The sequence below is a fragment of the Spermophilus citellus genome (genome assembly GCF_964194105.1).
Source record: "Spermophilus citellus genome assembly, chromosome: 9".
NCBI classification, from domain to species: Eukaryota; Metazoa; Chordata; class Mammalia; order Rodentia; family Sciuridae; genus Spermophilus; species Spermophilus citellus.
Genome location: NC_138191.1, coordinates 107,718,122 through 107,745,723, shown reverse-complemented (window position 1 = coordinate 107,745,723; position 27,602 = coordinate 107,718,122). Strand labels below are relative to the sequence as shown.

At 47.6% G+C, this 27,602-nt stretch overlaps 3 protein-coding genes across 13 annotated transcripts in view; 1 reads left to right on the top strand and 2 right to left on the bottom strand.

Annotated features, from left to right (window-relative positions):
* Nucleotides 1-3,628: 3,628 nt before the first annotated feature.
* On the bottom strand, nt 3,629-21,968 carry GUCA2A (guanylate cyclase activator 2A). 8 transcript variants are annotated; one of them, XR_014023724.1, is made up of 7 exons: nt 21,830-21,968; nt 16,617-18,966; nt 14,646-16,265; nt 13,946-14,087; nt 12,825-13,032; nt 4,717-4,818; nt 3,629-4,000 (listed from the first exon to the last, which is right to left on the bottom strand). XR_014023724.1 is itself a non-coding variant. In XM_081307524.1 (6 exons), exons 4-6 carry the CDS (start codon nt 14,018-14,020, stop codon nt 12,321-12,323), a joined length of 348 nt encoding a protein of 115 aa, XP_081163650.1. In that variant the 5' UTR covers nt 14,021-14,107; nt 14,646-16,265; nt 16,617-18,966; nt 21,830-21,968; the 3' UTR covers nt 12,108-12,320. The 8 variants fall into 8 exon arrangements, 7 of the variants coding, with proteins under 7 accessions (XP_081163650.1, XP_081163649.1, XP_081163651.1 ...); XM_081307524.1 differs by lacking the exons at nt 3,629-4,000; nt 4,717-4,818 and adding an exon at nt 12,108-12,385 and having other exon boundaries at nt 13,946-14,107; XM_081307523.1 differs by lacking the exons at nt 3,629-4,000; nt 4,717-4,818 and adding an exon at nt 12,108-12,385.
* Nucleotides 4,690-6,302, top strand: GUCA2B (guanylate cyclase activator 2B; the record flags this gene model as incomplete). The annotated part of the gene is made up of 3 exons (XM_081307530.1): nt 4,690-4,779; nt 5,206-5,392; nt 6,127-6,302. 3 exons carry the CDS (start codon nt 4,690-4,692, stop codon nt 6,183-6,185), a joined length of 336 nt encoding a protein of 111 aa, XP_081163656.1. The 3' UTR covers nt 6,186-6,302.
* The window catches only part of FOXJ3 (forkhead box J3), a 116,987-nt gene continuing 109,465 nt past the window's right edge, over nt 20,081-27,602 (bottom strand). For 2 of the 4 annotated variants that reach the window (XM_081307521.1, XM_081307520.1), the window contains exon 13: nt 23,725-26,716. In XM_081307521.1, the coding sequence (XP_081163647.1) occupies nt 26,601-26,716 (116 nt within the window). In that variant the 3' untranslated portion in view covers nt 23,725-26,600. Of the gene's footprint in view, nt 26,717-27,602 lie in introns of all 4 variants that reach the window. The other 2 variants (XM_081307519.1, XM_081307522.1) reach the window with 2 other exon arrangements.

Sequence of the window (27,602 nt, the reverse complement as noted above, 5' to 3'; positions counted from 1 at the left end):
GTAAAACCCCAAGGCAAATAATCTTTGACAGGTTTGGAGGACATGAGGGTGAAAGGCAGAGTTTTTGGAGCTGAGGTCAAAAATGAAGAGAGGGTCCCAAAGGTACATTGTAACTGGAAGCCTGTGATTTTTACTTGGAGTATAGGGGGAAGCCATTCATAAAAACGGGGGAGAGACTTGGATTTTCATACAATCTCTCTGCTACATGGAGAAAGGATTAAAGAAAGACAAGAGAGATCTCTGTGGATGTTTGTCATGGTTAATTTGACATGTCAACTTGGCCAGGCCAAGGTACCCCATTGTTTGGTTAAAAAAAAAAAACAGTCTAGCTGTTGCTGACAAGAATATCTTTTTAGATATAATTAACATTTATACTCAATAGATTTTGAGTAAAGCAGATTGCCCTCCGTAAGATGTGAGCTTCATCCAGTCAGTTGAAGGTCTTTAGAGCAAAGATAAAAATGTCTCAAAGGAGGAATTCTTCCTCAAGACTGTGACATAGATACTCTGCCTGTGTTTTCCACCTGCTGACCCACCCTTCAGATTCCAGACTCAAATCTGTTTGAATGAAGGATCTTTAAGATAGAGAACATCTCTCCGATGATTAAGAGAGACAACACAAGATGACATGGAGATTTTATTATTTACAGGTCCTGGGAGGTTAAATAGCACTCCCAGAGGCCACATGCATGGAGACCAAGGAGAACATGGAGAGAGAGACCAGTGTGCCAACATCTTTATTGGGTTCAGGGTGTTATCTAAACAGGTTCCCCATAGGGAGTTTTAATTGGTGGGTTTAAAGCAAACAGGCACAAGTTCCAGGAAGTCACACCATGACCGACAGGTAGTTGCTCTGATGTATCTGCACAGTCCATGCAGAGCATGAGGGTCAGGGGGACCAGTCAAACAAGCTGTATCTAGCTGTCCCACAGGGAAGTATTCACCAGGGTGCAGTTGTATGAGGCAGAAATCCAAATCGATCACATTGAGGAACTAGGACGGAGGAGATAAAACTAGAGACTGTGCCAAGGGTGATGGAACCCTACTTCTTGTGTGAGAAAGTCCAACTTACATTTAAAATAGATGCTGGCACAACATAAAATTAAAAGAATTCACTATAGACTATAATAGCAACTCTCCCCTGAATCTCCAGCCTTCCAACCTACCCTGTAGATTTCAGGCTGACCAGCCCTGACAATCACATGAGCCCCCAAGTTCAAGGCTCATCCGGGCAATTGAGAGAAACCCTATCTCAAAATAAATAAGTAAATAAGGCTGCGGATATAGCTCCGTAGTAGAATGACCCTGGGTTCCATCCTCAGCACCAAAACAAAACAAAAACAAACACACACAAATTCTACACAGAGAACTGCCTTCAAATTCCTTTTAAGTGAATTAGATAAAAGATTGATAGAGAGATAGATGATAGGTAGGTAGATAGAGCCTGTTGATTCTGTTTCTCTGGAGAACTCTAATACAAGGGTGTCCTAGTAATCTGTGAGACTAATGATGGACCATGGTGGAGATAGTGAGACATGGTTGGAGTCTAGAAATATTTTGATCTGGATCTGCTGATGAATTGCATTTGGTAAATTAAAGAATGAGAAGCATCAAGAATGCTTCCCAGATTTTCCACCTGAGCAACTGGGTAAATGGGCACACCTTGGACCTCGATGGGAGACACTAAAGAAGCAGCTAGACAAATGAGCCTTAGCCACAGGGAGAGGTCAGGCTAGTGAGCCAAAAGGCAGTGATGGTATTGAACTCCTTGAGACCAGGTAAGACCCCAAGATGGTAACCACAGACAGAGGAAAGAGGTCCAAGGACTAAACCCAGAAGAGAAGGAAATGCCAACGGAAGAAACAAGATGGAGCCCGTGAGATAAGCAGTAGCGCTAGAAAACATGGGTCCCAGAAGCCAAATGAAGAAAGATCATTATTCCAAGAAAGCTGGAGCGGTCAGCTAGGAGAAATGCTGCTGGGAGTGGTCAGTGAGGCGGGGAGAGTCATGGGCTCTGGAGTACCATGGTGGTAGATGCTGGGCAGGGGCCCAGTGTGGGAAGGGAAGCAGCCAAAGCACATGGGCAAACTCTCTCCCACCAGCATCCACGTGAGGCTTCCGTGGGCTGATGTGAGCGTCATTGCCACGTCCACAAAGAAGGAAGTGCCTTGATAATACTTGTCAGCAGACGCAGGTTGGCGGAGGCGGGGGAGAGGGGACATCCAGGGTTTGCATCTGTGGCCAAGTTGATTTTGATGAATGGTAGGTCATTTATGAAGAGATTAGGAGGAGATGGATTTTGAAAAATGAATTTGAGTCCTATCAGGCAGATGAGGAAGTCATACCTTGTTCCCAGGGAAAGACTGACACTCACTGGAGGACCCAGAAGGTAAAGAAAGGAAAGAGGCCACAGCCACAGGATTCCAAAACCCACAGGGTTGCTCCTGATGTGGTGGCAGAGCACTTGATGCTGATAGAAAAAGCGTGATCAAGAGGTCTCGTGACAACTTCTGATGCTCATTTTTTTTTTTTTAATGAGAAACTGAGACCACAGAGGTTTTGTCCCATGCTCAAGTTCAGCACTGGACAGAACTGCATCAAGTTCAGCTTGCAGAAGCCAGAGATCAGAACTGTTCCAGCTGCATCTTGTCTAAGAGGGTTCCATGGAGAAGAACAGGCAGGGAAACCACCCTATACTGTAGGTTCCCTGTGGGCTGGGTGCTTCCTGGGAAAATGGTCAGTCAGGGGACAGAGAGAGTCACATGCTCCCTGGAACAGGGAATGCCCAGTTTTTCCTTTTAACAACCATGGTGGAGTGGTTCATTATGTTTTCCACTTTCCTGTTGAAGAAACAATGGCTCAGAGATGCTAAGTAACTTGTTCAGGGTCATATAACTAACTAATGGCTACTGGATTCTGGGTTAAGAATGCTCTGGATAGAAAACCTGCAGCCAGGTGTTGTGGTGCACGCCTGTAATCCCTGTGGCTTGGGAGGCTGAGGCAGGAGGATTGGGAGTTCAAAGCCAGTCTCAGCAACTCAGTGAGACCCTGTCTCCAAATAAAATACAAAATAGGGCTGGGGATGTGGCTCAGTGGTCGAGTGCCCCTGGGTTCAAGTTCCCAAACAAAAGAAAAGGAAAAAAACACTGCTCACTCCTCCTATTCCCACAGAGAAACAAACAGGGTGCCTCACAGGCCTCAGGCTACTTGTTTATAAAATGGAGACAATCGTTACACCCATCCCATAGGATTAAATGGGATTATGCTGTTCTACAGCATTGCACCTGGCACACAGCCCTCAAGAAATGAAAGTTATTGTTGTCTGATGATCCTTTTCATTTTACAGACATGAAAGCATGTCAAGTCTATTCATAAAGGCTGAAGTTGGCATTCAAAGCAAGACATAGGAAATTCCAAAGTTCACTTGAGATTGTTTTCCATCTCAATCCAAGATAAAAATGAGATGATGGGCATTTCCAGCAGATGGACTGCATCGGTGAAAACGTGCCATGGTATTAGGCATACGTCAGTCAGGGTGGCGAGATAGAGCAGGTTTTAGCCACCAAGTTGGAGTGGGATCTTGGAATCCAAGATGGGCCATGGGAGCCAAGATCATGCATGGGGTGCCTGGCAGATCTGAATCCTGGCCCTGCCACTGTTGACAGCCACCTGAGCTGGCCATGGTGATATCACCCTTATCAACTTTGCCCTCTTCTCTCTGACCCAACCTTCGGCCACTGAGGCAGTGAGTTACCCATTGCCTAGAAGGTAGTTGTAAGAGTGAGGAACCTGCTACAGGTGTGCTACCCGGGACACGAGGGTGACTCAGGGGGACTGGAGCCCCCTCACACTCATAACACCCTTCAGTCGTGGGTTGTTTTTTTTATGTCCATGTGATGGAGGAAGAAATGAAGGTTCAGTCAGACTTGATGAGACTCCCAGGATCACAGAGCCACAAGCCCAGTGCTCTTTCTTCCATGCTGGATTAGGCTGTTGGGTTCTGAAAGGGACGGACAGGACAGATAGGTCACATGAAGCCAAGGGCACCAGGCACAGGTAGGAGACAGCAAGCAGAGGCCTGGGCAAGACCTGGACAGAAGGATGGTCCTTCAATGGACTGGGGAGAGGAGTGGGAGATGTGGTGGTTTTGAGGGCGCCAGGGCTGGAGCACCCTGACATTAGCGCTGTATCTGCCCACCTTGTCCTGGCACTTCTGCCCCTGTGCACCTTTCACAGAGAAAGAACTGTGGGTGACATGGGCCAGAAAGGGCTGGCTGTAGTCTCTCTTCCATTGGTTAGGTCTGAGACCTGGGACAAATTGCTTCATCTCAGGAACCTTACTCTCCCTGTCTGTGAGATGGTTCCCCTGTCTTTCCACTACTGCAGGTGCCAAGGAGTGGAGGAAAGTGCAGTGGTCTGCAACCTTCACAGAGAACCCTGCCCAGGCATGCAGCTGACCCAGCCCCACCATGTTCCTGTGTGCTCTGGGCGTCCCCTGGTCATCATCCCCAATCCCCTGCCTGGGAACCAGCTCTGGGCTTGTCAGAGAGCCAAATTTCTGACAACCCCACCCCAGATGGCCAGTTAATGAGTGACCAGGGCTCTAGAGCTTGGCCTATAAAGGCTGCTAGCCAGGGAAGCCAGTGGGAGCCAGGGGGACAGCAGCAGCGAGAACACAAAAGGACAGAGATGGACAGCAGGACTGCGTTGGGGCACCTGCTGGGGGCAGCTGTGGGTCTCCTGCTTCTGCTGCAGAGCACACAGTCGGTCCTCATCAAGGTGAGTCCCTCTGGTTAACTTGGAGTTGGCATTATTGCCCTGTGAGTTCAAGGAGAGTGACCTGTTAGTGATTATGTCCCAGAACCAGGATCCCTAAAGGAATGTCAGATAAAGGAGCGGAGGCTCAGATGTGGGAAGAGAAAGTTAGCCAGTCCAGAACACAGCTGGGATTGGAACCAGGGTCCCTCATCTCTGACATCCATGCCTTGAGCCAGCACGCTCCAAGGCTCTATGTAGACCTCGCCAGGCCCTCACGGCCAGCAGCATAGTGGGAGCCAAGGGCTGCTTCCTCCACCCAGGTTGCCCTTTCCCGTGTGTCCTGGACTTTCCATCAAGACAGGGAAGGGGCCAGAAGACCTATGGGGTCAAGTGCCTGCCCTGGTCCAAGGCCTGACCTCCTCCCATCTCCCCGACACCCACCCCCAGTACCAAGGCTTCGAGGTCCAGCTGGAGTCGGTGAAGAAGTTGAGCGCCCTGGAGGGGCAGCAGGAGCCCAGCCCTCACCTGCAAACCAAGAGCCTCCTGCCCTCTGTGTGCCACCACCCAGCTCTGCCCCAGGACCTCCGGCCCGTCTGCACCTCCCAGGAAGCCGCCAGTATCTTCCAGACCTTGAGTAGGTGCCCCCACCCCTGCACACCTCCCGCCCCTCCTGCCGCCTCCACCATCCCAGCTCCTCCTCCACAGGTTCTTTCTGTTAAGCTCCTGTGGCTACAGAGAGGGAGGTTCAAGTACCCAACACCCCCCCCCCCGCCCCAGGACGGCTCCCGTCTGGGCACAGTGAGGCCAGGAGCCCCCTTAGTCCCAGGGAGTCCCTCAAAGCCTTCCCAGGTGGGAGGGAAGAGAGCCCAGGGAACAGCCCCCTGAACACACAGTGAGTGCATGGGAGAGCAGCAGAAGAGCCCGGTCCTCACACCTGATGGGACAAGGGTCCAAAAAGCTTCCAAGGGGAGATGGTGGCTGAGCTGACAGCAGAGGAATGAGGCAGAGCCAGGCAGCGGAACACAGTTACTGGCAGGCATTTTGCTGAGCCTGTTCTGGGCCAGTCCCCGTGTCCCTCCTTTGTCCACCTTCCCTCCTACATACCTTTGAAAGGTTTAGCTGTCCACGGAGCAGACAAGAAAAGGGCACAGACCAAAGTCCCCTGCCCAGTCCCTGCTTGGAAGGAGAGCACCTGGGATGGGGACCAGCCTCACTACTTCCAAAGCTCCCTGTGCCCATTCTGTGAAGAAGGTGCCGGGTCCCCTCCTACACAGCCCCTCTCTGCAGTCTGTCCAGCAGCTCCCCTGTGGCCACCCACCTTCCAGGTTCAGGGTTAGGGTCAGCTGGCTGACTTTCTTTCCTGCCCAGGGACCATCGCCAATGATAACTGTGAGCTGTGTGTAAATGTCGCCTGCACCGGTTGCTGAGATGCCCCTGGGAGCCTTGAGCTCACCCTGGACGCCTGGCCCCTCACACTCAAGCAGAGGCTCCTGGCCACTACAGTCGTCACCACCCTCCCAGGCCAGAGCAGCTCGATCAGGTGCAAAGCAATGGGACACAAGATTGAGCAGGGTTCCCTGCTCCTGAATAAACTCTCCACTCACATGGAGCCAAGTGTCTGTTTGTCCATTGGAACATCTTGGGAAGCTGCATGGGTTGAGGGCAAGGTTGGACAGAAGATAACAGGCAGAACTTCCCAAGCCCAAAGAGCTGATTCATTAAGCCCCATATCATAGATGAGGGAGCAAAGCTCAGGTGGAGAGTCACATGACCTCACAGAGCAACCCAGGCTTGTAAGACCCTCAGGCTGAGCTCCAGGACCCCAGCGTCAGAGCCAGCTTCTGTACTCCTGACAGGGGTGAGGACAATGGGAGGAGGGATTGGGGGAGGTCACCTGTGCCCTTCCCAGGCCCACACCAGGGCTGGCTCTGCCAGTGGCCTTCTCAGAAGACAAAGGTCTTCTCTAAGCTCCCACTCTGCTCTTGGCCTCCTGGGAGCCATCTGGCCAGCTCCAGCTGGAAGACCTTCCTTTCCCCCTCCCCAGCCCAGTGGCCCCAAGGAGTACTAGTAGTAGCCAACATTAATTGAGCATTTGCTATATCCTGGACACCATTCCGAACATTTGGCACATGCAACTCACAACAGTCAGGTGAAGTAGACATTGTGGTTAACTCCCATCTCCCTTACCAGTCAGGAGGGTAGGCACAGAGAAATACTCAGCCTGGGACCACAGACTTGGAAAGTGGCTAAGCAGGTTCTTCCCAGGATGCCTGGACCACAGTCTGTGTTCTGACCATGCCGTCCTTAGCTTTCCATGTTGCCAGCCTACTGAAGCTGCTGCTGAAGGCAGGGCCCAGTGCAGCCACCACCACCTCCCAACAGCCTTCAGGGGACATGCTAGGAATCCCTGGGAACAGAGTTGATCCAAGAGCTGTGCTGGGAATTCCCAGTAGTGGGGCCTTTCCAGAGCAAACTCCCATCTTGTCCTTCATCCTGGGCAACCAAGGAGGAGGGAAGCCAGATACAAAGGACCTGTGCCTTCTAGAAGCTCCCCAAGGCCATGGTGACTCCTCAGTCAGCTGCCCAACCTGATTGCCCAGTTTTTCTCAGGAATTCTGCAGGCTCCAGCCTCTTTCTCTCCCTCCCCCAGGGTGAGGTTAACTGGGGCCCTTTGCAAGGCCTGCTGCAGCAATTTAGGCCCCTACTCCTCACCCTCAACCATCACTCAGGCCAGGCCAAAGCTTCCTTCATGGCCTTGTAGCCTGTAGGCCCCCTATGCTCCTTATACTGCTGTGGTTCCCCAGTGCCACTTCTCAAGTCTAACTTGAGCCCAGACATGCTCTGGATGCAAGTGCCACTGCTCCCTATAGCTCACCTGGTGGAGATAGCGAAGGGAACAGTCACTGTGGAGCACCTCTCATGTTCAGAACAGCAGCACCTACAAAGTGCTCTCCGTGGTCCAGCGGAGCTTTGTTTTCCTTCCCCTTTTCCCTCCTCTCCCCCTCCTCTTCCTCTTTCTTTTTACCATGCCCCCATTTTCTCCCCTGCTCCCAGTCCCTGGTAACCACCCTTCTACTCTCTGCATGGATGCGTTAGATTTCTTTTAGATTCCACCTGAAGTGAGGCCATGCACACCTTGTCTTTCTATGCCTGGCTTATTTCACTTAGCACAATTGCCTCCACGTTTATTTATGCTCTTCACGGACAACAGAATCAATCCATTTTTCTATTTTTCTTTTTTTTTTAGTGATAAAAAAAAAGAAAGTCAACAAAATACCCAAGAAAAACAATTGAGGAGGAAAGGTTGATTTGGGCTCATGGTTTCAGAGGTTTCAGCCCATGGTTGGCTGGTTCTGAGATGGAAACATCATGGTGGAAAGGTGTGGCAGAGGAAAGCTGCTCACCTCATAGTAGCCATGAAAAGGAGAATGGGGAAAATAGGCCAGGGATAAGATAAACCCTCCCGGGATACACCCACATTGACCCACCTAGGCCCCACCTCCTACAGTTTCTAACACCTCCCATTATTGCCATCAAATTGTTAATCCAGCAATAGATGAGGTCAAAACTCTCATGATTCAATTATTTCCCAAGGGCCCTACCTCTGAGCATTGCTGCACTGGGGACAAAGCCATCAACACATGAGCCTTTGGGGGACTTTCTAGATCCAAACCACACCAGGGCTGAATCACATTCCATTGTGTATGTGTCCCGTATTTTCTTTATTCCATGCCTTGGCTATTGGGATGGATGCTGCAATAAACATGGTAGTGAAGACACATTTTGGACATGTTGATTTATTATCTTAGGTATGTCCAAAATGAAATTGCTGGGTCCATATGGTAGTTCTCATTTTAATTAGAGGAAAGACCTCCATTCCATCAGAGGGCTAATGACTGCACCAATTTACATTCCTACCAACAGGGTACAGGGGTCTGTTTTTGCTACATCCTTCCCAACACACCCTTTTACCTTTTGGAATGAATATATATGCCTTTTTTTTTTTTTAAAGATTGAGGTGGTATCTCATCATGGTTTACTAACACTTCTCTAGTGATTGGTGATATTGATTACCTTTTCATATACCTTATGGCTGTTCATTTATCTTTTTTTGAGAAATATCTTCTCAGGTCCTTTGCCCACTTTAAATTTGGATTACTTGTTTTCTTGTTAATGAGTTGCTTGTGTTCTTATATATCTTGGCTATTAATCCCTCATCAGTTCTCCATTCCATAGGTTATCTCTTATTCTTAGCTCTGTAGAACTTTTTGGGTTTGATGCCATCCCATTTTTCATATCCAAAACCAATGCCAAGAATTCCCCCCTCCCTATCTTCTGGTAATTCTACAATTCAGGTCTTATACTTAAGTTTTTAATTCATTTGAGTTGATTTTTTTTTATATGGGATGAAATTATTCTTCTGCATGTGGATATCCAGTTTTCCTAGAACAATTTATTGGACAATTATTATGTGATTTTGGCATTTTTGTCAAAGATCAGTTGTAGACTTATTTCTGGAGTCTATTCTGTTTCACTCATTTGTATGTTTGGTGTGTGTGTGTGTGTGTTAATCAGTATCATGCTATTTTTATTACTATAGCCTTGGAGTAGATTTTGAGATTAGATCATGTGGTGCATTCAGCTTTGTTCTTTTTGCTTGAGATTTCTTTAACAATTTTGAGTCTTTCATGCATCCATTTGAAGTTTAGAATTTTTTTTCCTATTTCTGTGAAAAAATATCATTGGACTTTTGATAAGGATTGCATTGAATCTGTAGAATGCTTTTGGTAGTGTGGACATTTTAATTATATTAATTCTTTCAATCCATGGACATGGAATATTTTTCCATTTATTTATGTTTTCAATTTCCTTCATTAATATTTTGTATTTTTCAGTTTATGGTTCTTTTGCCTACTTTCTTAAATTATTCCTAAGCTTTGTTTTGCTGTTGTAAATAATATTTCCTTCATTTGTGTTTTGGATAGTTCGTCGTTAGCATGTAGAAATGCTACTGATGAACCCAGGGGCACTTAATCACTAAGCCATGTCCCCAGCCCTTTTTTCATATCTTATTTAGAGACAGGGTCTCGCCGAGTAAATTAGGGCCTCACTGAGTTGCTGAGGCTGACTTTGAACTTGCAAATCCTCCTGCCTCAGCCTCCCAAGCCACTGGGATTATAGTTGTGTGCCACTCCGCCAAGCAATGCTATGATTTTTATGTTCATTTAATATCCTGCAACCTGTTTATGAGTTCTAACAATTTTTTTTTGGTGAAGTATTTTTGGTTTTCTATATCTAAGATCATGTGTTCTACAATAGAGACAATTCAACGTCTTCCTTTCCGAGTTGCATGCCTTTTATTTATTTTCTCATTTAATTTCTATTGCTAGGATTTCCATCACTATGTTGAACGGAAGTAGGAAGAGTGGGCATCCTTGTTTTATTCCTGATCTTAGAAGAAAACCTTTGATATTTTTTATGACTCTTCTCTTCTCCCCCCCCCTTAGTCTAGCTAAAGGTTTGTCAAAATTTTCATCTTTCAAAAGGCTAACTCTTAGTTTTGTTAATTCTTCTATTGTTTTTCTAATCTCTATTTATTTCTATTCTGATCTTTATTATTTCCTTCCTTCTGCTAACTTTGCTCTAAGTTAGTGGACGTTCTTTTTCATGAGTAGCTATTTTCCTGGTTCCTTGAGGTGTAATATTAGATGGCTTACTGAGACTCTTTCTGTGTAGGCATTTAGTGCTTCCCTCTTTGAACTGTTTTTTTTGCTGCATCCCATAATTTTTGGTATTTTGTGTTTTTATTTTTGCCTGTCTGAAAATATCTTTCAACTTTCCTTTTAATTTCTTCTTTGACCTGTTGGTTGTCAAAGACCCAGGGAGCTTTAAAAACTTTACCAGGTATTACTTCCTCTCATCTTCATTCAACTCTACAAAAATAGAGTTGCCATCCCATTTTTACAGATAAGGGAACTGAGGAGTAAACCACCCCCAGTCACACAGCTCTAACAAGCAAAGCCAGGATTAATTGCCGGAGAGTCTGACTCCAGAGTTCAAGCATTAAGTGATTTATTCTACCCACCACACATCTCGTCACTCCCCCAGCCACCTGGGGAGGCAGGATCTGTTCTCATCCCATTTCCAGATGAGGAAATCAAGGTTGGGGGGGGGGCACACGCCTTGCAAATGACATGCTCAGGCTCAAATCCAATCTGACAGCCTCCCAGGCTCCGCACTGTCCCATCTGAACTATTACTATTCCAGTGCCTCTTTGTTTATGTGTGCATCATCCTAACCTTCTGGAAATTTCTCTTCCTTCCTCTTCTACATTGGTTTTAAAGTCCATCCATTCTGATGCAAGTCCCCAAGGGCTAATGAAAATGTATCTCACCTCAGCTAGATGAGATGTCACCCTCTGAATTTCACAGATCATGGGAATCCTACCTGAATGTCTCTGTGGCACTTCCTCTCCACCCGACTCCCCAAGAAGGACCCTGGTGATCTCCTCTTTCCTTGTTCCCTCTCCTTCCACTGATTGGCCTTACTTCCTTTTCTTAGGTCTCACACAGCATGTTGAAGGCTTGAGGCTGGAGCCCAAGGCTGAAACCACCTTGTCTTAGCTTCCCCTCTACCCTGGTCTATCCCCATGCTATCAACATGTGGGTAGACTTCACCCTGTCTGGGGATAGAGAGGCTCCCCAGACACAGCACAACAGGGTAAATAGAGTTGTGCAAGGATGTGGGTAATCAACGTGCACAGAAAGCACCAAGGACAGAGTGGGAGCACTACAGCTCTTCTTGGGGGAATCAGACAAGACAACTTGAGGAGAGGGCATGGAGTGATGTTTGGAGCCTGGGTCATTTACCTGGCCAGCAGTGCAGGCAGAGGGTCAGTGCAGAGGTAGGTGAGTGGGAGCAAAGGAAATGGCCATAGGTGTGCAGCTTGGGATGGGATCATGGGGGAGGGCAGGAGGCAAGGCTGGCCTTGTCAGAGGAAGCCAGATCCTGGGTGCCTTGAATATTAAGAGCTTGACACTGATCTCATAGTAGAGCCATCCACTGCGTTGGACATCCTAACCAGTTCAGACAGGCTTTGTGGTCATATGTGGCTTTGTGATTTTGGTGACCCCAGAAGTTGTGAAAGAAAAGCAGTGGTTCCACCCTCCTAAGTGATGGCCTAGAAATTCCGGTCCCCTTTATTCCCGTGTGTGGTGGCAGCCCCAGGCAAGTGGATAGCTTAGCAGGGAGCTTGGGATCCTTCCACTTTGGCATGCTAAACCCTGAGTTTCCCAGGATAGGACGGGCATCCACAAAGCAAGAGACAAAGGCAACACTGGAAGGACTCTGGAATCTGGTTTATTAGTCGAGCGTTGGCTGGATCTCTAGTACCCCTGCCCCTCTCTGGGCTGTTCTCTCCTCACCCCCAACCCCCAACCCCCACCCCCAATTCTGGGGCAGGGCAGGTTGTGCAGCTGGGTGTGGGAATATCAGAGGCTGCCCCTCCAGCAGAAGACAGGGCTTCCCTGCAAAGTTGGGAGAGGGCAGTGAGCACCACCGCCCTAGCATCCAGCACAGGCAGCGAAGGCACAGATCTCACACGTGCTCGGGTCTTCAGCGATGGCCTCTGGACAGGAGAGATGGGGCCTGATGAGAGCCAGCAATCCCTCCCCCATGGGCCCCTGCCTCCCTTCAGCCAGAGCTTGAATAGCAGCCATCCAACCCCCAGGAGAGGCCCAACAAGCCTGGCCTCTCTGACCCATGAAGGGGCTTTCCATCCCAAAAAGGGCATATGGACCATTCAAGCCATCCAATCAGAATGAAGGTTCTACCCAGAGAAGAGATAACACTAGCACCAGATGTTGGGGCACAGTATTACCTACCAACCCATCCATCTGAACCAGGATCTTCCTAAGTCTCATCAGTTACAACTTGGAACTAACCGTAACATGAGCTCAACAGACCCACCAATTAGAACAGAGCCCCACCTACCATAGAACATCTCTTCCTCAAGAGCCATCAACAGAGAATCCCCCAGCCTAGCCTTCCCAGAGGAGGTCACTCACCCAGCCTCTGCAGGATCTCCTCAGCATTGGGCTCCTTGCAAATAGGCTTGATTTCTTCTGGAAACGCTTCATAGCTGCAGATCACAGGAGCCACAGGCTTACCAAGGGTGGGCACAAGCTTCCTGAAGTTCTCAATCTTATGCTCTGGGAGATCCCAGAGGTCTTTAAGTTTCTTCACTGACTCCAGGGAAAAGGAGAAGTCTCCAACCTGAGCAAGACAGCCAAGGCAGGAGGGCAGGCTTCAGCTCCCTGGTGGGACCCCAACCCTGCAGTTTCAGCTCTAGGGCACACGAGCAATGTGCCTAGGAAACAGATGCTCCAGTGAGCTGGTATGGGGGTCAGAGCCAGTCCCTGCCCTACTGGCTTTGCTCTGTGACCCTGGGTACCCGGAGGCCTCAGGTTCTGCAAGCAGTCATGAGTAATGAAGAAAATGGAGGTGGAAGGCCAGGGACACAGTAGGTGCCTGATGAGGACTCCGTGAGCTGGTTTTTAGGGAGAGGTGCAGCAGAGTCTCAGTTCCACACAGCCATGCACAGGCTGCATTCCCTTGCTCGAGAGCCAGCTGCTCGATGGGCCCCCATCTCCAGCCTGCAGCCTGGTTTTTGTTTAAGAGGCTCCAGGAGTCTCTCATAGTGAGGATCCCCTACTGGGTGCCAGCATTCTTGGCACTGTCCTACAACCAACCATCTGGACCTCTGGGGTGTCCTCACAGTTCCTGGGACCCAGATGGTTGCTCTAGCTGAGCACAGAGCTGAGGAGTAAGGCCTGGGTTTGAATCCAGCTTTTTCATTTCTCCGCTGGACATCTCTTTTATAGAACCTCTCTGGGGCTCAGCTTCCTTCTCCTGTAAAATGGAGTTAAAAACCGACTCCTCCCAGGGTGCTGGGGCCTCAGTGAGAAGCTCGGGGAGGTACCCTAACTGGCAGGCATTCCATCACTCACCTTTCCCAGTTTTCTCTCCTACCTGGGTTCTTTCTGCTCCAGGTTTGAAGCAAAAGGTGTGTGTGGCTGACAGGACGGAAAAGAGGGTCCCCAAGGAAGTGCAAACCTCAAATGCCACCTCCACTCCAGCCCCCAAAGCCGCTGCGATCTCTCAGGGGCCAGGTACGGATGGGGCTTACCTGCACGGTGACCCCCCCTGCCAGGGTGGCCCAGGCTCCCAAGAGGCACAGCGCTGAGAGCAGGAAGGTATTCATGACTGCAGTTCTCTCTCAGCCCAAGTTGGAGGAGCAGCTGGTCTGGATGTCGCAGGAAACAGTGGGGCTTTAAAGAGGTCAGGGTTACTGAATAACCCTGAGCTTGTGTCAGTGTCTCATCTGCTGCCTGTCAGGCCTCATCAGATAAGGCTCAAGGCAGCCCTGGGAGATAAGAGATCAACCCCGAGCCTGGCAGAGCCCCGGCCGCTCCCAGGGCACCACTTTGACCCACAGGCAGGCTGGGTCGGGCCCTGTGCTGTGGGGTGGGGCCTGCAGACCAAGCCCTACCCTTCAGGATGGAGGCCCAAACCCAGACACTCAGGGCCATTAGGGTGGGGGCAACAGGGCTGCTACTGGGGTGGGTGCCAGGGAGGGGCTACCTCACAAGGGGGGGGCGGCAGGGCAGCTTGGGAGGGTTTCCCAAGGAGGTGGTGTCAGTACTGAGGCCTGGAGAATGGGGCTGGGGTGGGGGTTCTCTGAGATGGGATAGGGTAGAGGATCATTTTGTGCAGAGGGTGTTATGTCTGGGACAAGTGAGAGGTAAGAGAAGCCCAGGATATTGATTAGACCCTTTCTGAGTCTAATTGTCCCAATGTCCTCTGTGGGGACCAATATTAATACCTACCTTATAGACAGGTGTTATGGTTTTGAGGATTAGATGAGGCTTTAAATGCCTGGTACACAGGGAGCACTCTGTAGAGGGCCATTCAGTTACATTGTAATCAGCAGCGGATCCTGGTCTTCACTGCCCCTTTGTGTCACCTGCCTAAGCCACAGTCTGGCCTCTTCATGTGCTGGTCCCTTGATCCTGCCAGCCCAGCAGCCTCAGAGTGTCCTGGCCTGAAATCCTCCCAATGGGATTGCAGGTGAGACTGCCTGATGTGTCCTCTGCACCCCCAATCTGATCCCACTGGGACTGACCTCCATCTGCACTGCGTGCTCACTGTGTGATCTTTGGCAAGCGGTCCCAGCACACAGGAGAAAGCATCTCCTTGAGGCTCGCAATCTTGCTACTTCATATTCTAGCTAGTTGCCCTGACAGCTCCAAAAAGGGGGTGGGTAATCCCTGGGCCTGCTGCGTAATCAGCACTGAAGAAGGAGCTGGAAGGAGCAGAGCCCCTGGAGGAGGGAACTACAAAGGGGCCCAGGCCTCAGGGAGGGGCAGGAAGCTTTTGATCCACCTCAGACTGGACTTCACTCCCCTTGCTGGTGTGTGTGTCTGTATACACCCAGGTGCATGCATTTACACTGAGGAATGTGTTGTGCATGCCAAGATATATGTGTGTACTCTGAAAGGTGTGTGCGTATGTAGATGTGTGTATCACAGAGGTTATGTTACATTTGGGCATATACTGGGGTGTGTGCATGTGTATGCTAACGTGTATGTATGTTTGTATATCAGGGAGTGTGTGTGTGTACATTGGGATGTATATGTGTGCCAAGGTGTACATATCTGTGCATGCTTTGGGGATGTGTGTGTAAGTTTATGTGTCTGTGTTAACATGTATTTCTTCATGTGCTAAAGTATGTGGGTGTGCACGTGTGCCTGCAGAGGTCTCCCACCCCACCGGGTAGAGGTCTGGAAGGAGTTGGGTTGGAGGCGAGGCCAGTGATCCCTCTGGGACTAAAAGGGGTGCTGGAAAGGGATGAGCATCAGCAACACTCAGGCCATGCTGGGATTACTGGGGGCTGGGAGGACCTGAGTGGGATTAAGGAACATCAGCTTTAGGTGAGGGGTCGGCCCTGGGGCTGTTATAATGGGGTGGACTGTTGTAGCAGTTGGGGAAGGGAGTCCATGTTGGGGTTTGAACTGGGATTTGGATTAGGGTCAGGGTTAGACTGGGAACAGGGCAGTGCTAGGCTTAGGTTTGGAATTGGGGGCCCAGTTAGGATTGGCCTGATGTGGAGAATGTTCCTGATGTGGAGGTTGCTGTGAGTGTAGGTTAAGACTCCTTGTAGAGTTGGGACTGAGTTGATTTGCAGTTGAGGTTGGAGGTGTGGCTGGGCTGGGTTTATGATTGGGGTTGGGTCTGGGATTCCATGTGAGGTTAAAGCTGCCTTAGGATTTGATTTGGCCTTAGGATGGGGTTTGGGGTGAGGCTGCTGCAGGCTGAAGGAGCCCTTTCTCTGACTTACCTTGGTTCTCCAGTCTCTGTCCCCTCCAAGGCACAGCAGGATTGGGCTAAGCGGAGGAGACTTTTGTTCCTGATGCCTCTTCTTTTCACAGCCCCCTGGCCAGGACTTGCTGGAATAGAGCAGGAATTGAGGGGTTGGGGACTGTGGGAGTGACATTGCTCCTTGGTGGGAAAGAGGAAGTGGCTCCTAGGCCTTGGCCCTTTGGGTCCTGCCCTACCCAGCCCCCTCTGACATCAGCACTGGGAAATAGGAACCAACTGTTCTTTCCTTGCCCCCAGTTCCCCTCCCCAGCCCTGTTCCCAGCTGTGAATTTAGGTCCCCTTCCTACTCTCCAGGGGCCACAGGATCTCAGCTTGCACTGAGGTTGTTAGAAGATAGATTTTGGGGTCCTCCCAGGACCTCAAGCTTTCTAGACCCCATGCCCACAACCCGAGTCCCCTTGGTTCCGAGCAACCCATACTCTTCATCATTCTTGTGTGGGCAGGAGGTAGATCTGAGGCTGTTTGGGTTCCTTGCATCCCAAGACCACCTCTTCTGCAAACTCTTGCTCCTCTGTGGCGTTCCAGGCCATGCCATCTCCTGCTTCTCCATGGAACCCCAACAGAAGCTGCTCCAAACCTCTGGGGTTGAAAGCCAGGCACCCTTGCTTGGCACTCAGGGTCATCATGATCAGGCTTCTGCTGAGCTCACCATTCAGCCAAGATCCCAAAGGACCCCCCAGGACAGGACCAGGAAGGAGGGGCCAAACTTGGAGGTCAGAGCTCAGGCTTTGGAGCCAGGCAGCGCCATCATTTAAACTCTGTGTGGCTTTCTGGGCCTCAGTTTCTGCCTCTAAGAATTAATAGCTCCACTGCAAATTTCAGCTCTTTTAGAGCTTTCCTAATCAACCCCAACCCTGGCCCCAGCAGTGAAGGTTAAGAGCACTTCCCCTCCTCTGTCCTCCACAGCCTCTACATTCTTCCCAGCATGCACCTCATCAGGCCCGTGAGCTGCTGAAAGCAACGCTGGAGTGGAGGGCCCCCCTCACACAGGGCCTGGAGCTTGGTGGGTGCCACAGGTCTTTATGGAGTCAGGAAGGTGGCAGCCACTGTCTGTCACATTAGCGATGACAGTTAATGCTGATCAGGACTCACTCTGTGCCAAGCTCTGGGCTAAGTGCTTGTCATCTGTGGAAACCAGACCCACCCCCCACCACACTGAAGGAAGCTGCAGGCTTTGCCTACAGTCGGGAAGCCCTGCCCTGGGAGGAGGCCAATGCCATTCCTTTTGGCCAAGAGGTCAACATTTGTGTTTTAGTGACCTTGTCATGGTTCCTGTGTGCCCATTAGAACTGGGTCCAGTTTGGCTCAATCTTTTGGGGCCCAGCTCCTCTTCCCTCGGCCCAGCAGCCTAAGCTGGTCTTAGCAGAAAGGCCTGGAACAGCCTAGGTGGGGGCCTAGAAACTCCAATCCTGACCTGGGTGTGGTTCACATTTCACAGCCTCACCTTTAAAACTTATAAATGTGTTTTAAAGAGTATAACAATCTTTGGTTCCTATGGGAACCCAAGGAACCTGAGGTAGACATTACAATGGATATAAACCTACTAACAGTTCAGGGAATACACAAGAAGTAACTATATAACCCCATTTTATAGATGGGTAAGCTGAAGCTCAGCGGCTCAGAGGTTAAATACCATGATTATCCCAAAAGTGCCTATGTGGCTGCAGGGTACTGTTGTATTGCAGAGGGTCACCTGGGCTCTGGAGAGTATAAGTCTAGACACTTATACCTCAACTCAGAGGAAGGTACAATTTATCAGATTCATTGTCAAGTGGGCTTGGTAGCAGCTGTGGTCACACATCTATAAATTCCCAAACAGAATCCAGTTCTCTCAAATTTCAAAGAAAAATCTGAACTTCTACTCAATCCAATACCATACCTCCTATACTGTCTTTCTGGTACCAAACTGGCATCTTTTTTCCCCTTCCAGGGAGGAAAAAGAAGAAAGTAGTGGCCATTGAGTCAAACCCTGTGAGGGAGGTCAATGATGTCCACTTAACAGGGAAGGAAGCTAAAGCTCTCAGAAAAAAGAGTGCTTAGTGACACACCAAGTGGGTGGCAGTTGGGATTTTAGGCCTGTCAGCCAGAGCCCAAGTCTAGGCTCATACGGAGGGACTTCTCTCCACCCCCCAGGCCCCAGGTGGGTCGGCTCTTTCCCTTGATGATCCAGGGGGGCATCTGTGGAGTGGACAGAGGGTGTGTCTGCCTGTTTGCACAGCAGTGTCATCCCCTGTGCCTGGCCTGGGTGAGGTGGTGGGGTGCTCCACTCACCATCTGTTCCCACTTGGCAGCTGCCTCCTCCTCCCCATCAGCCATCAGCTATGGAGACAACCTCCCACACTGAAGGCTGCTAGGAAGGAGACACACAGCTGGAGAGCCTCCGTGTGTCCCAGAAGGGATCTCCCAGAGCCCAGTTGATTGGCAGACAGGACATGGACAGGTTCCATGAGACTCTGTGGGGTACATACCAGGGGCCTTGAGAGAAGGACAAACTGAGGGCTGCAGGTCCCCTTAGCTCCATCAGAGAATGCTTGCCAGCCAGGATGGGGTCTGAAGCAGGCTTGATCAGTGGAAAAATGTGAACGTAGGAGATGCAGAGGGAAGGAGGCTGGCTTGGGATGAAGCAGTGTGTCTAGAGCAGCAGCCAGAGGGAGGTATAAACACCAGCTCAGAAACAGCACATGGTGCAGGCCTGTAATCCCAGCAACTGAGGCACTTGAGGCAAGAGGATGACAAGTTTAAGACCAGCCTCTGTAACTTAGTGATACCCTGTCACAAAATAAAAATATATAAATAAAAGGGCTAAGGGTATAGCTCAGTGATAGAGCAGCCCTGAGTTCAATCCCAGTACCCCGAAAAGAAAAGACGAAGACACTACCAGCATTTGCCCCTAACCTGGTGACAGTGGGAAGCCATAGGAGGCAAGATCAGATCATGCCAGAGCTGTGATTTAGAAAGACCACAGTGGCAGTGGCATTGAGAGGACTCTGACAAGAAGGGAAGGGGTAGGTGGAAGGCTGCTGGGGCAGGAGTATCAGCTGGTCTTGCAACATGGCAGCAGATAAAGAGAAGACAGTTCCTTGGGACCTCCTGCATGCCTGCATCTGGCAGGCTGCTCTCCACTTGCCTTCTCCATGACACCTTGAGGTATGGCACCCACTGTGTGGATGAGGGAGGGAGGGCAGTGTTTTGCCCACATAGAATTCTAGGTCCTTCTGACTTCAAAGTTCACATTTTTCCCCCACCGCCTTAGGACCTGCAGGGAACAAGCTGACCCGGATGCTGAGTAACACATCTGACCAGCTTCTGGTCATCAAGGAAACCAGGGATGGGCAAAGTAAGGGCTGCCAGAGGACCCAGCTCAAAGGCATGTAGGTAGGAGGAGTAGTGACAGGGACAAGACAGAAATGTGATGAGAATAGAAAGACTATCAATGCACATGACCTCACTCTGCCAGCATCTGAGAAGCCAGGTTGATCCCAGGCAAGATCTCCCCAGATATGGGACCTTGGAAGAGGAGGAAGAGGCTAACAAGCCACCAAATTTGAGTGAGGAGCTGTTTCCTGTCTGCAGCTTCTGAACACAGAGACCAAGTCCCAGGCACAATCACACAGGCTGCACAACCACGTACCCAGTCAGACATAATTATACAACTACATGAGCACACGTGTCATTCACTCACAAACTTATACACATACGTACTTTCACAGAGCTAGAGGACTGTTCCTGCTTCTGAACATCGCTCAGGATGGGAAAGGTGGGAAGTGTCCTCCTAACATCTTTATTGCCCTTGTCTGGGACTGGAAGTTGCCCCTATGACCTTTTGGGAGCTGCAGTATGAGAGGCATTACAGGGTGAGTGACGTCAGCTCAGTGTCTCTGAGGTAGGGTGGGATGGGGTGGGGTGACATGAGAGGTCAAGGACAACTGGGAAGTGTTGGGGAAGAGGCAATCTGCCTCAATGGAAAGAGCAGACCAGAGTAAGGCGGATCTGGGTTCCCTCCTCTCATTCTCACTGGCAGCGACCTTTGGGCAAAGCACTTCACCTCTCCAAGTGGCAATGCCCAGCAGTAAAAAGGCAGATAATGACACCAACATCACCAGGCAGTTGGGAGTGCTAACTCAGATAATGGCTGTCAAGTACCGGGCAGGGGCCTGGCAAATGGTGGCAATAATCATAATATTTGTGACAGTCAAAGGAGCCAGTGTGTGTGTGTGTGTATGTTTGTGAAGACACCAAGGCCCACTCAGGCTCAGAGGCAGGGCTGGGGAGGACAAGGTGTGTGGATGGCCCAAAACACACCTGCCCAAACACTTGTCAGTCCTGGTCCCAGAAGAGGAGTAGAGCCTCAGGAGAAAAGAGTTTGGGGATGATAGTAGGGCGACCTCCCCTAACCCAAACCTCGCAGTGGAGATGCAGTAAGCATCAGGAGGTCTAGGAGCAGAGGCAGCTGGGGAATGGGCCCCATCATCGTTTGGCTCTGAGGACTAGAAGGAACCACTGGCTTTCTCCAGCTAGGAGGCCTCCAATGCTGGAAAAGAGGGGCACGAATTCTGAGGGCTGGCACCTAGTAAACCTTCAACAGCACTGAGCTCTGGGGGTTGCAGAGAAATGGAGCACAGCCCCACGGGTAGAGGAAACCATCCTGAAGGGAAAGAGCACACAGCTGGCTACTCCACCCTCTGGTGGCCACAGGTACTCACTGCACCCACCGCTTTGTCCCAAGGCCCTATGGTCGGTGGCTCAGGGAACAACACCAAGGAGCAGGGACAGCAGTGTGCTAGTGAAGAATGCTGACGCTGGAGCTGCAAGGCCTAGGTTTGAATTCCCAGCTCTACTGCTATTATCATCATTATCTACCACTTACCAGCTGGATGATCTTGGGTAAGTAAGTAGCAAAGATTCTTCATTGAGATTAGTAATAACAGCTATCAGCCACACAGCTGTTTCTCAGAGTAAATATGGTAAATGCAATTTGAATCAAATGCTTGGGATAAGTGATATCAAGTTAAGATGCACTTAATAAACGATAGCTGTCTATGCTGTACATCTGGGGTCACTGTTGCTTGAATTCTGGTTTTGTGTGCAGCCAATTACTGAGTTTATGCTTCACACATGTTGTTACTCCCTTATACGGAGGAGGATGTGCAGGGAGGAAAGTTCAGAATCACTCTTAAAAACCCCCTAGGAGTCGGGTGTGGTGGCACAAGCCTGTTATCACAGCAATTCAGGAGGCAGAGGCAGAAGGACTGAAGTTCAAGGCCTGCCTGGGAAACTTAGTGAGGCTATGCTGGGGGTGGGGGATCCCCTAGGAAGGTACAGGTGTTGTGGAAATCCATCTTAGTAAGCCCAACATGGCCAGTTTTTCTAGGTCTTGGCTGTAATCTGTCCATTAAGTGCCAGATGAAGCAGTAGGCTTACACCCAAAGTCCACGTTGCCTAAAGTGTGTATATCTTTAGCCAATGAAATCATGCTCATGTGGAGAAGTACACACAAGCAGAAACCAGTCACAGTCTCAGATGTGAGTCTTGTGTCTCGCTCAGAGGCACATGAATATTCCATAATAACACTATTTAAAATTTGCATTCCTTCAGTGGAATGCATTCATGATGCATCTACATTGTGCCTTACCTCTCTGAAGCTGTTTCTTCTTCTGTAAAATGGGGCAGTAACTGTACATGTCAAGTTATTTTGTAGACCAAATAAGACAATTTATCCAGAAGCCCTTTGCACAAAGCTAAATGTTGAAGCCTTGAGAATTTAATATGGAGCTTAATGATCTTGTTTCTTATTTCATTTGATGATGAAATAGGAAGATGCACTTGAATTGAACAAGGCAACTAGATCTAACTGTGCCCTTCAAAGGCACTGCTATTGATCAAAACTTAACCTGTGATGGGAGGAAAGCACAGCCCCACTTTCTCAGGGACACACACAGTGGGTGAATAGCCCCTATTCCTGCCTCAAAATAATTAAATAATTCTTTTTTCTAATCGTTTTTTTTGTTACTGGAGATATAACCCAGGGATGCTTTACCACTGTACCACATCCCCAGACCATTTTTTGAGATAGGATCTTGCTAAATTGCTGAGAGCCTAAGTTGCCTGAACTTGCCTCATTAAGTTGCCTCACTAAGCCTGGCCTTCAACTTGTGATCCTCCTGTCTCAGCCTTCTGAATTGCTAGAATTACAGGTATGTGCCACTGCACCAGGCTAATTTCTCTTTTTGGACATCAGTGGAAGTAAAAGGAAATGAGTTCTGGAGTCTGACCCAGGCTGAATTATCCCAGATTTGCTACTAGCTGTGAGAATTTAGGCAAGTTAACCTTTCTGAGCCTGTTTTCTCTTCTGTAAAACCAATAAATTGATGTTTCTGGCAGTGTTGTGTAAGTTAAATTAGAAGAAGCCAGGGGCCGTAGGTAGATCATGGGATTGGTTGGAAGTCCCCCCCGCCCCCTTGCCCCGAGATACTCCTGGCTCCATTCCAACTTCCCCAGAACTGGCCTGCCTGTTGCTTGGCCTCTCTGAGACTTCCACATCAGTGAAGTCAGAACCCTACCATTTTCATAGAAGACTATGTTTGGTGCTTTACTAGCAGCCTGACACCCCTCCCACCTCAGCCCACAATCCCCATGCTAATAATCTAGCTCCCAATTGGAGTTCACAGCAATAGTGCCAATGAAAATTACTTTCTCTGAACTTGGAAAATTTGAAGATTCAATAGGAATAGTCCATACTCACAAAAGGCTTTCCTAGACCCTATCCCACCCACCCTCTTCACCATGACTCTTGTTTTTGCCAAGGAAAACTTTCAGAGAAGCCTCCCTGACCAGTTTCCCAGGACTGGTATTTGCTACCTGTCTTGGGCAAGTCTATACCCCCTAAAACCAGAACTGCGACTTTCTCATCTCTGGGCTGCCTGTGGGAAGTGCTGTCACAGAATATTTGCTTGGCAAATTATAATCTCCACTTTTGCCTTTTAGGAGTAGCTCTCTGAGAAAGCAGTGCTGGGGACAAGACTGGCAGCCAAGTGGAATAGGGATAAGGCAATTCTCTTGGAATGAGAGGATCCTATAAAAAACAAAAACATGTTTGAAGTCAAATATCAGTTCTGTCACTTGCCAATTAAAGAATCAAGATAAGTCACTCTACCTCTATCTGAAGATCATGGCACCTGGCACATACTGAGCACCACCAAGTTTTATGCTCTGGGTGCTATTCTACATGTTTAGATGTGTTGTTCAATGTAATTCCACTCCAATGCCAGCAGGTGATATTATCCTCATTTTACAGGCACTATAAATAAGGAAACTGAGGTTCAGAGAGATTAAATACTTACTCAAATTCACAGACCTAGTGAGATGCTCAATAAATGGCAGCAAGCACTGTGGACACAGTAGTGCACTGGGACACAATCTCTAATACCCCAATGGCTCTGGGTCCTGTCCACATCTGAACTAGCTCCAGTCTTACTCCCTCAGCTGCAGCAAATGACATGGACCAATCAGTGTTTTAAGAGTTAACGTTATATATTTATTTTAAGTGCCATTCATGCATATCAGTCTGGCAGCAACAATCCTAATGACACTTGGAATATTTCTTTACAGCACTAAACAGTTACAAAGAATGGGTGCCGTTCATCATAGAGGCAGAATATGAAATCGTGCAATAGCAAAACTGTAGAAACATTAAAACACTGACTGTCCAACAGCAGTACAGAGAGCAGGTTTGTGTTTGCACAAAAAGCCAATGCATTTTCATCACATATATACAATATAGATATGTACACATCACCCTCTGAATGAACAATATCAAAATACTCTATTCCATTTGAAATTATCCCCAGATTGTTTCCCTCCCACTTCAAAGGACATTTGAGAGACACATATTTACAAGAACACACATGAATACATTTACATTTCAAAAACTGCCACAAATGCCAGTCGGATTATTTTCCTGGACAGAATGCCCCGTTTGATTACATGCATTTATTATTCTTTTCCCCCAAAGTCTTTAGTCAATCTAAGCCCAAGACAGAACTTGTTTTTTTGCATTAGCAACTACCAACAGAAATGACCAGTAGAGAGACTCTCAGATAGCCCTGTCTGGTCATGGCCCAGATGCCAGTCCTGGGTTTCTGGGCCACCTGGACCACAAGAGAGTGGGATAGGTATGGATGAAGACTTTGCCTCCAAGGCCATTCTTGGTAAATTTAAATACTCACAAAAATATTGACCACTGCAAATCAGTAAATGATTACCAAATGAGAAATTAGCGTCACAAAATTTGTAAAATCATTGTTGGTGTTTCTATCCAAATCATTCAGTTTAAGAGACTGCATTCCAATACCCAAACTGTTTAAAGTGCACATTTCTACCCAAGCAATTCAGACAGTTTCAGAACAGCTATTTTAGTGACTAGGAAACAATGACTTGAGCAGACTTCTGAAAATCACTCCCCCTGTTTTGAAGCTTTTACTCTGCAGGCTGCCATCTCATCTTGCCTTGATCCTTCTAAGAGGGGTCTGCTGGCTGCCTTTCCAGCATCCTCTGATTTTCACTGATCCAAGGGGCTGGAACTGAGCTTCCCTTTCATGCCAAGCAAACTCCAAATGACAAAGAAACATAAAGCTCTTTCTTCCTTCCCAATGTCACCAGCCCTTACCACAGCTGGCTTCCCAGTGACTCATTCAAGGCCACACTCCATTAAAAACAAAAACAAAAACAAAAAAAAAACGCGCGTGCGCACACACACGCGCACGCACACATACATACACCCACAGAAACAAAAAAAATGTATGTTTAGTTCAAGTAGAGATCACTCAACCAAAGAATCACTAAGGCTAATTAAAGTGATTTAGCATATGGCTGATAGAGATCAGAGGTGCTAAAAAGCAACCAGTGAGCAGTCATTCCTCCTTGATTTGATGGAACTTATATTCCCATTAAAATGAAAAAAACATTTTTTTTTCTCTAAAGAATCAATTCAAAACCTATTCATTAGGGAAAAAAAATCTCATTTCTTCTAGTTTCATTATAAAACTATGACAACCAATCCATGCAAAGTAACTGTGAGATGACATGAAACAATACAAAAAAACTAATAAAGACTCCTATACAAGGTAGGCTTTATTTCAAAGAAAGCCACCCAATGTCATGCACACACAGGACAACTGAAACAAAAGTCCACTTAGTAACTGCACTGAGGCGAATAGTCTATGTGTAGCTCCATCCTCCTTCCAGTGCTACCTAAACAGAAAGAAGAAAGTAGGAAAACCTGCTTCATGAATCCTGTCCTATTGTTCTGTTGCCCAAATGTTCTTTGATTCAACTTCTAGAAAAATCCTATTTAGCTATTAAGTCTCAATCAGCAGGAATGCTAAGACAGAGAAATACACTCACCTGGTAAAAGGATTGATGATAAAGAGAATGACACAATATCCCTCTGATTGTCTTGTCTGTAAACTCTTATCACGAAAAATAATTCTGTGCTTTTCAAACACCACATTTCTCCTTAGTGAATCCCAATAGAAGATGAGCATTCACAGAAGGTAGTAATAAATATTAAAATAACACTTCTGAATAATAAATACATAAGTGAATGTGGAGGCATTAATTTGTTTAGAGCCAAGCAATGCTCAGCTTCTAGCTATTGAAACAAATTTCAGAGCTGTCATAATGCAGATTTAGGAAACAGACATTGACAAGGTACAACATATACTCTATAACCTCCCAAGCATCAAAACAAATTTGGTCAGTTCTTTATGCTGCTCAGGAACAACATGCCCCTCTGGATTGTTTGAAGAGTATCAAAATCCGGGTTCCTTGACTTATTGGACAGAATTCATTATTACCCACATTTCTGAAAAAGATTAAATAAGGGAAACAGCTTTGGAAAAATCTATTTCCTTTCAGTTCCCTACATCAATTAAAAGCATCCTGCAGAAAATAGCCTAACAAGAATAAAAACTGACAGTAACTTTCTTTTCAAGACATAATAATCCAATTAGAAAAAATTGAAGTCTTTCAGTAATTTTTGTACATATATTTACACATATGTATCTATAAACTGCTTGCAGCAAAATAGGCTCTGTCTGAAAAATCAGTCTGGCACTTGTGGTTAACATCAAACTGACACAAATATGCAAAAAGCTGTCCAAATCACACAACAGTTAGGAGCTACATAGGGCAGTTGGCAGGAGACAAACATGTAGTACTTGTTTGGGTCAGATAAAAGCAGTAAGTTATCCAGCTAAAATCTTTTTGATTGTCTTCAAAAGAAATTTTGATAACATTGGTGAAGTGATTAGCAACTTTGTTTTCTCAACTGGATTCTCTTAAAACCTTTCCCTTAACTGCACAGAAAGGTGACGCTGGGGTCTGATGCCTTGCAGAAACAAGCCCTACACAATTGAATCCCAGTCAAAGTCATCCTGGATGTCATCTGGAGGCAGGGAGCGCCGCATCTGGAAGGCTTGGGAAGGCATCATGTGCTGCTGGTTCATGGCTCCGTGATGGCCTGAAAGGAAGAAAGTAGTATCAGTAGTGACTTGAGAGAGAAGAATGAAATAAAATACCCATTCCTGAGCATTTTCTATGTACCAGATAAATAGCACATACAATAAACCTTCATCCAATTAGCTCATATGATGATCTTCATTTTATAGGTAAACAGACAAGGTTTAAGAGGATGAGCAAGTTAACCAAAGTCACACTGACAATAAGGGGCCAAGATAAGATTTGAACTCAGTTCACCTGACTCTAAAACCCATGCTCTTTTCATTATACCAGACTGCAGCAAGTAGACATGAGAAAAGTGCAGACACAACAGGTTTTTTTTGTTCTGTTGTTGTTTTTTTTTTTTTAACACTCAGTTCTGCTCCAATACATCTGGGCAACAAACTGGCTCACATAAGAATAGTAAAGAGGAGAATGATGTCAGTGTACTATTGACGTCAGATTGGGTCATACTGAATTTTCTACAGCAAGTTCATTTTTGAAGTGAACACAGAAAACAGTGAACTACAATAAACCATGGAGAAAGAATTAACTCCACAATTCCTGCTCTACCTGCATTCTTCTTGGATCACTCTGGCCTCTATCTGATCTTCCCAAATTCAGTGCATTCTGCCCGAGTCTCTGTATCTTGACAGATCCCTTCTAAATCAGTTTGTTTTTAAAAGTAGAGATTGAAATTTACTCATAGAATTCATTCTTTTATTAGTGATTAAGCATATCTTTTTTGTTTGGAATTTTTTTACTGGATCATTATCTTTGTTAGTACTGAGATGACAAAATTTTTACTAGTCTCCTAGAACTTTTAATGTAAAATTATATAAAATGCTGAAGCTTTCAGTAGATTATGGTATAGCAAAAATAAATGCCTGCATGCTTTTTATTTAACA

Coding starts and splice junctions, on each gene's coding strand:
- GUCA2A (XM_081307524.1), bottom strand. CDS start 14,020: ATGAATACCTTCCTGCTCTCAGCGCTGTGCCTCTTGGGAGCCTGGGCC. Junction 13,033..13,945: donor CAGGGGGGGTCACCGTGCAG/GTAAGCCCCATC, acceptor TGTCTTGCTCAG/GTTGGAGACTTCTCCTTTTC. Junction 12,386..12,824: donor GGAGATCCTGCAGAGGCTGG/GTGAGTGACCTC, acceptor TCTCCTGTCCAG/AGGCCATCGCTGAAGACCCG.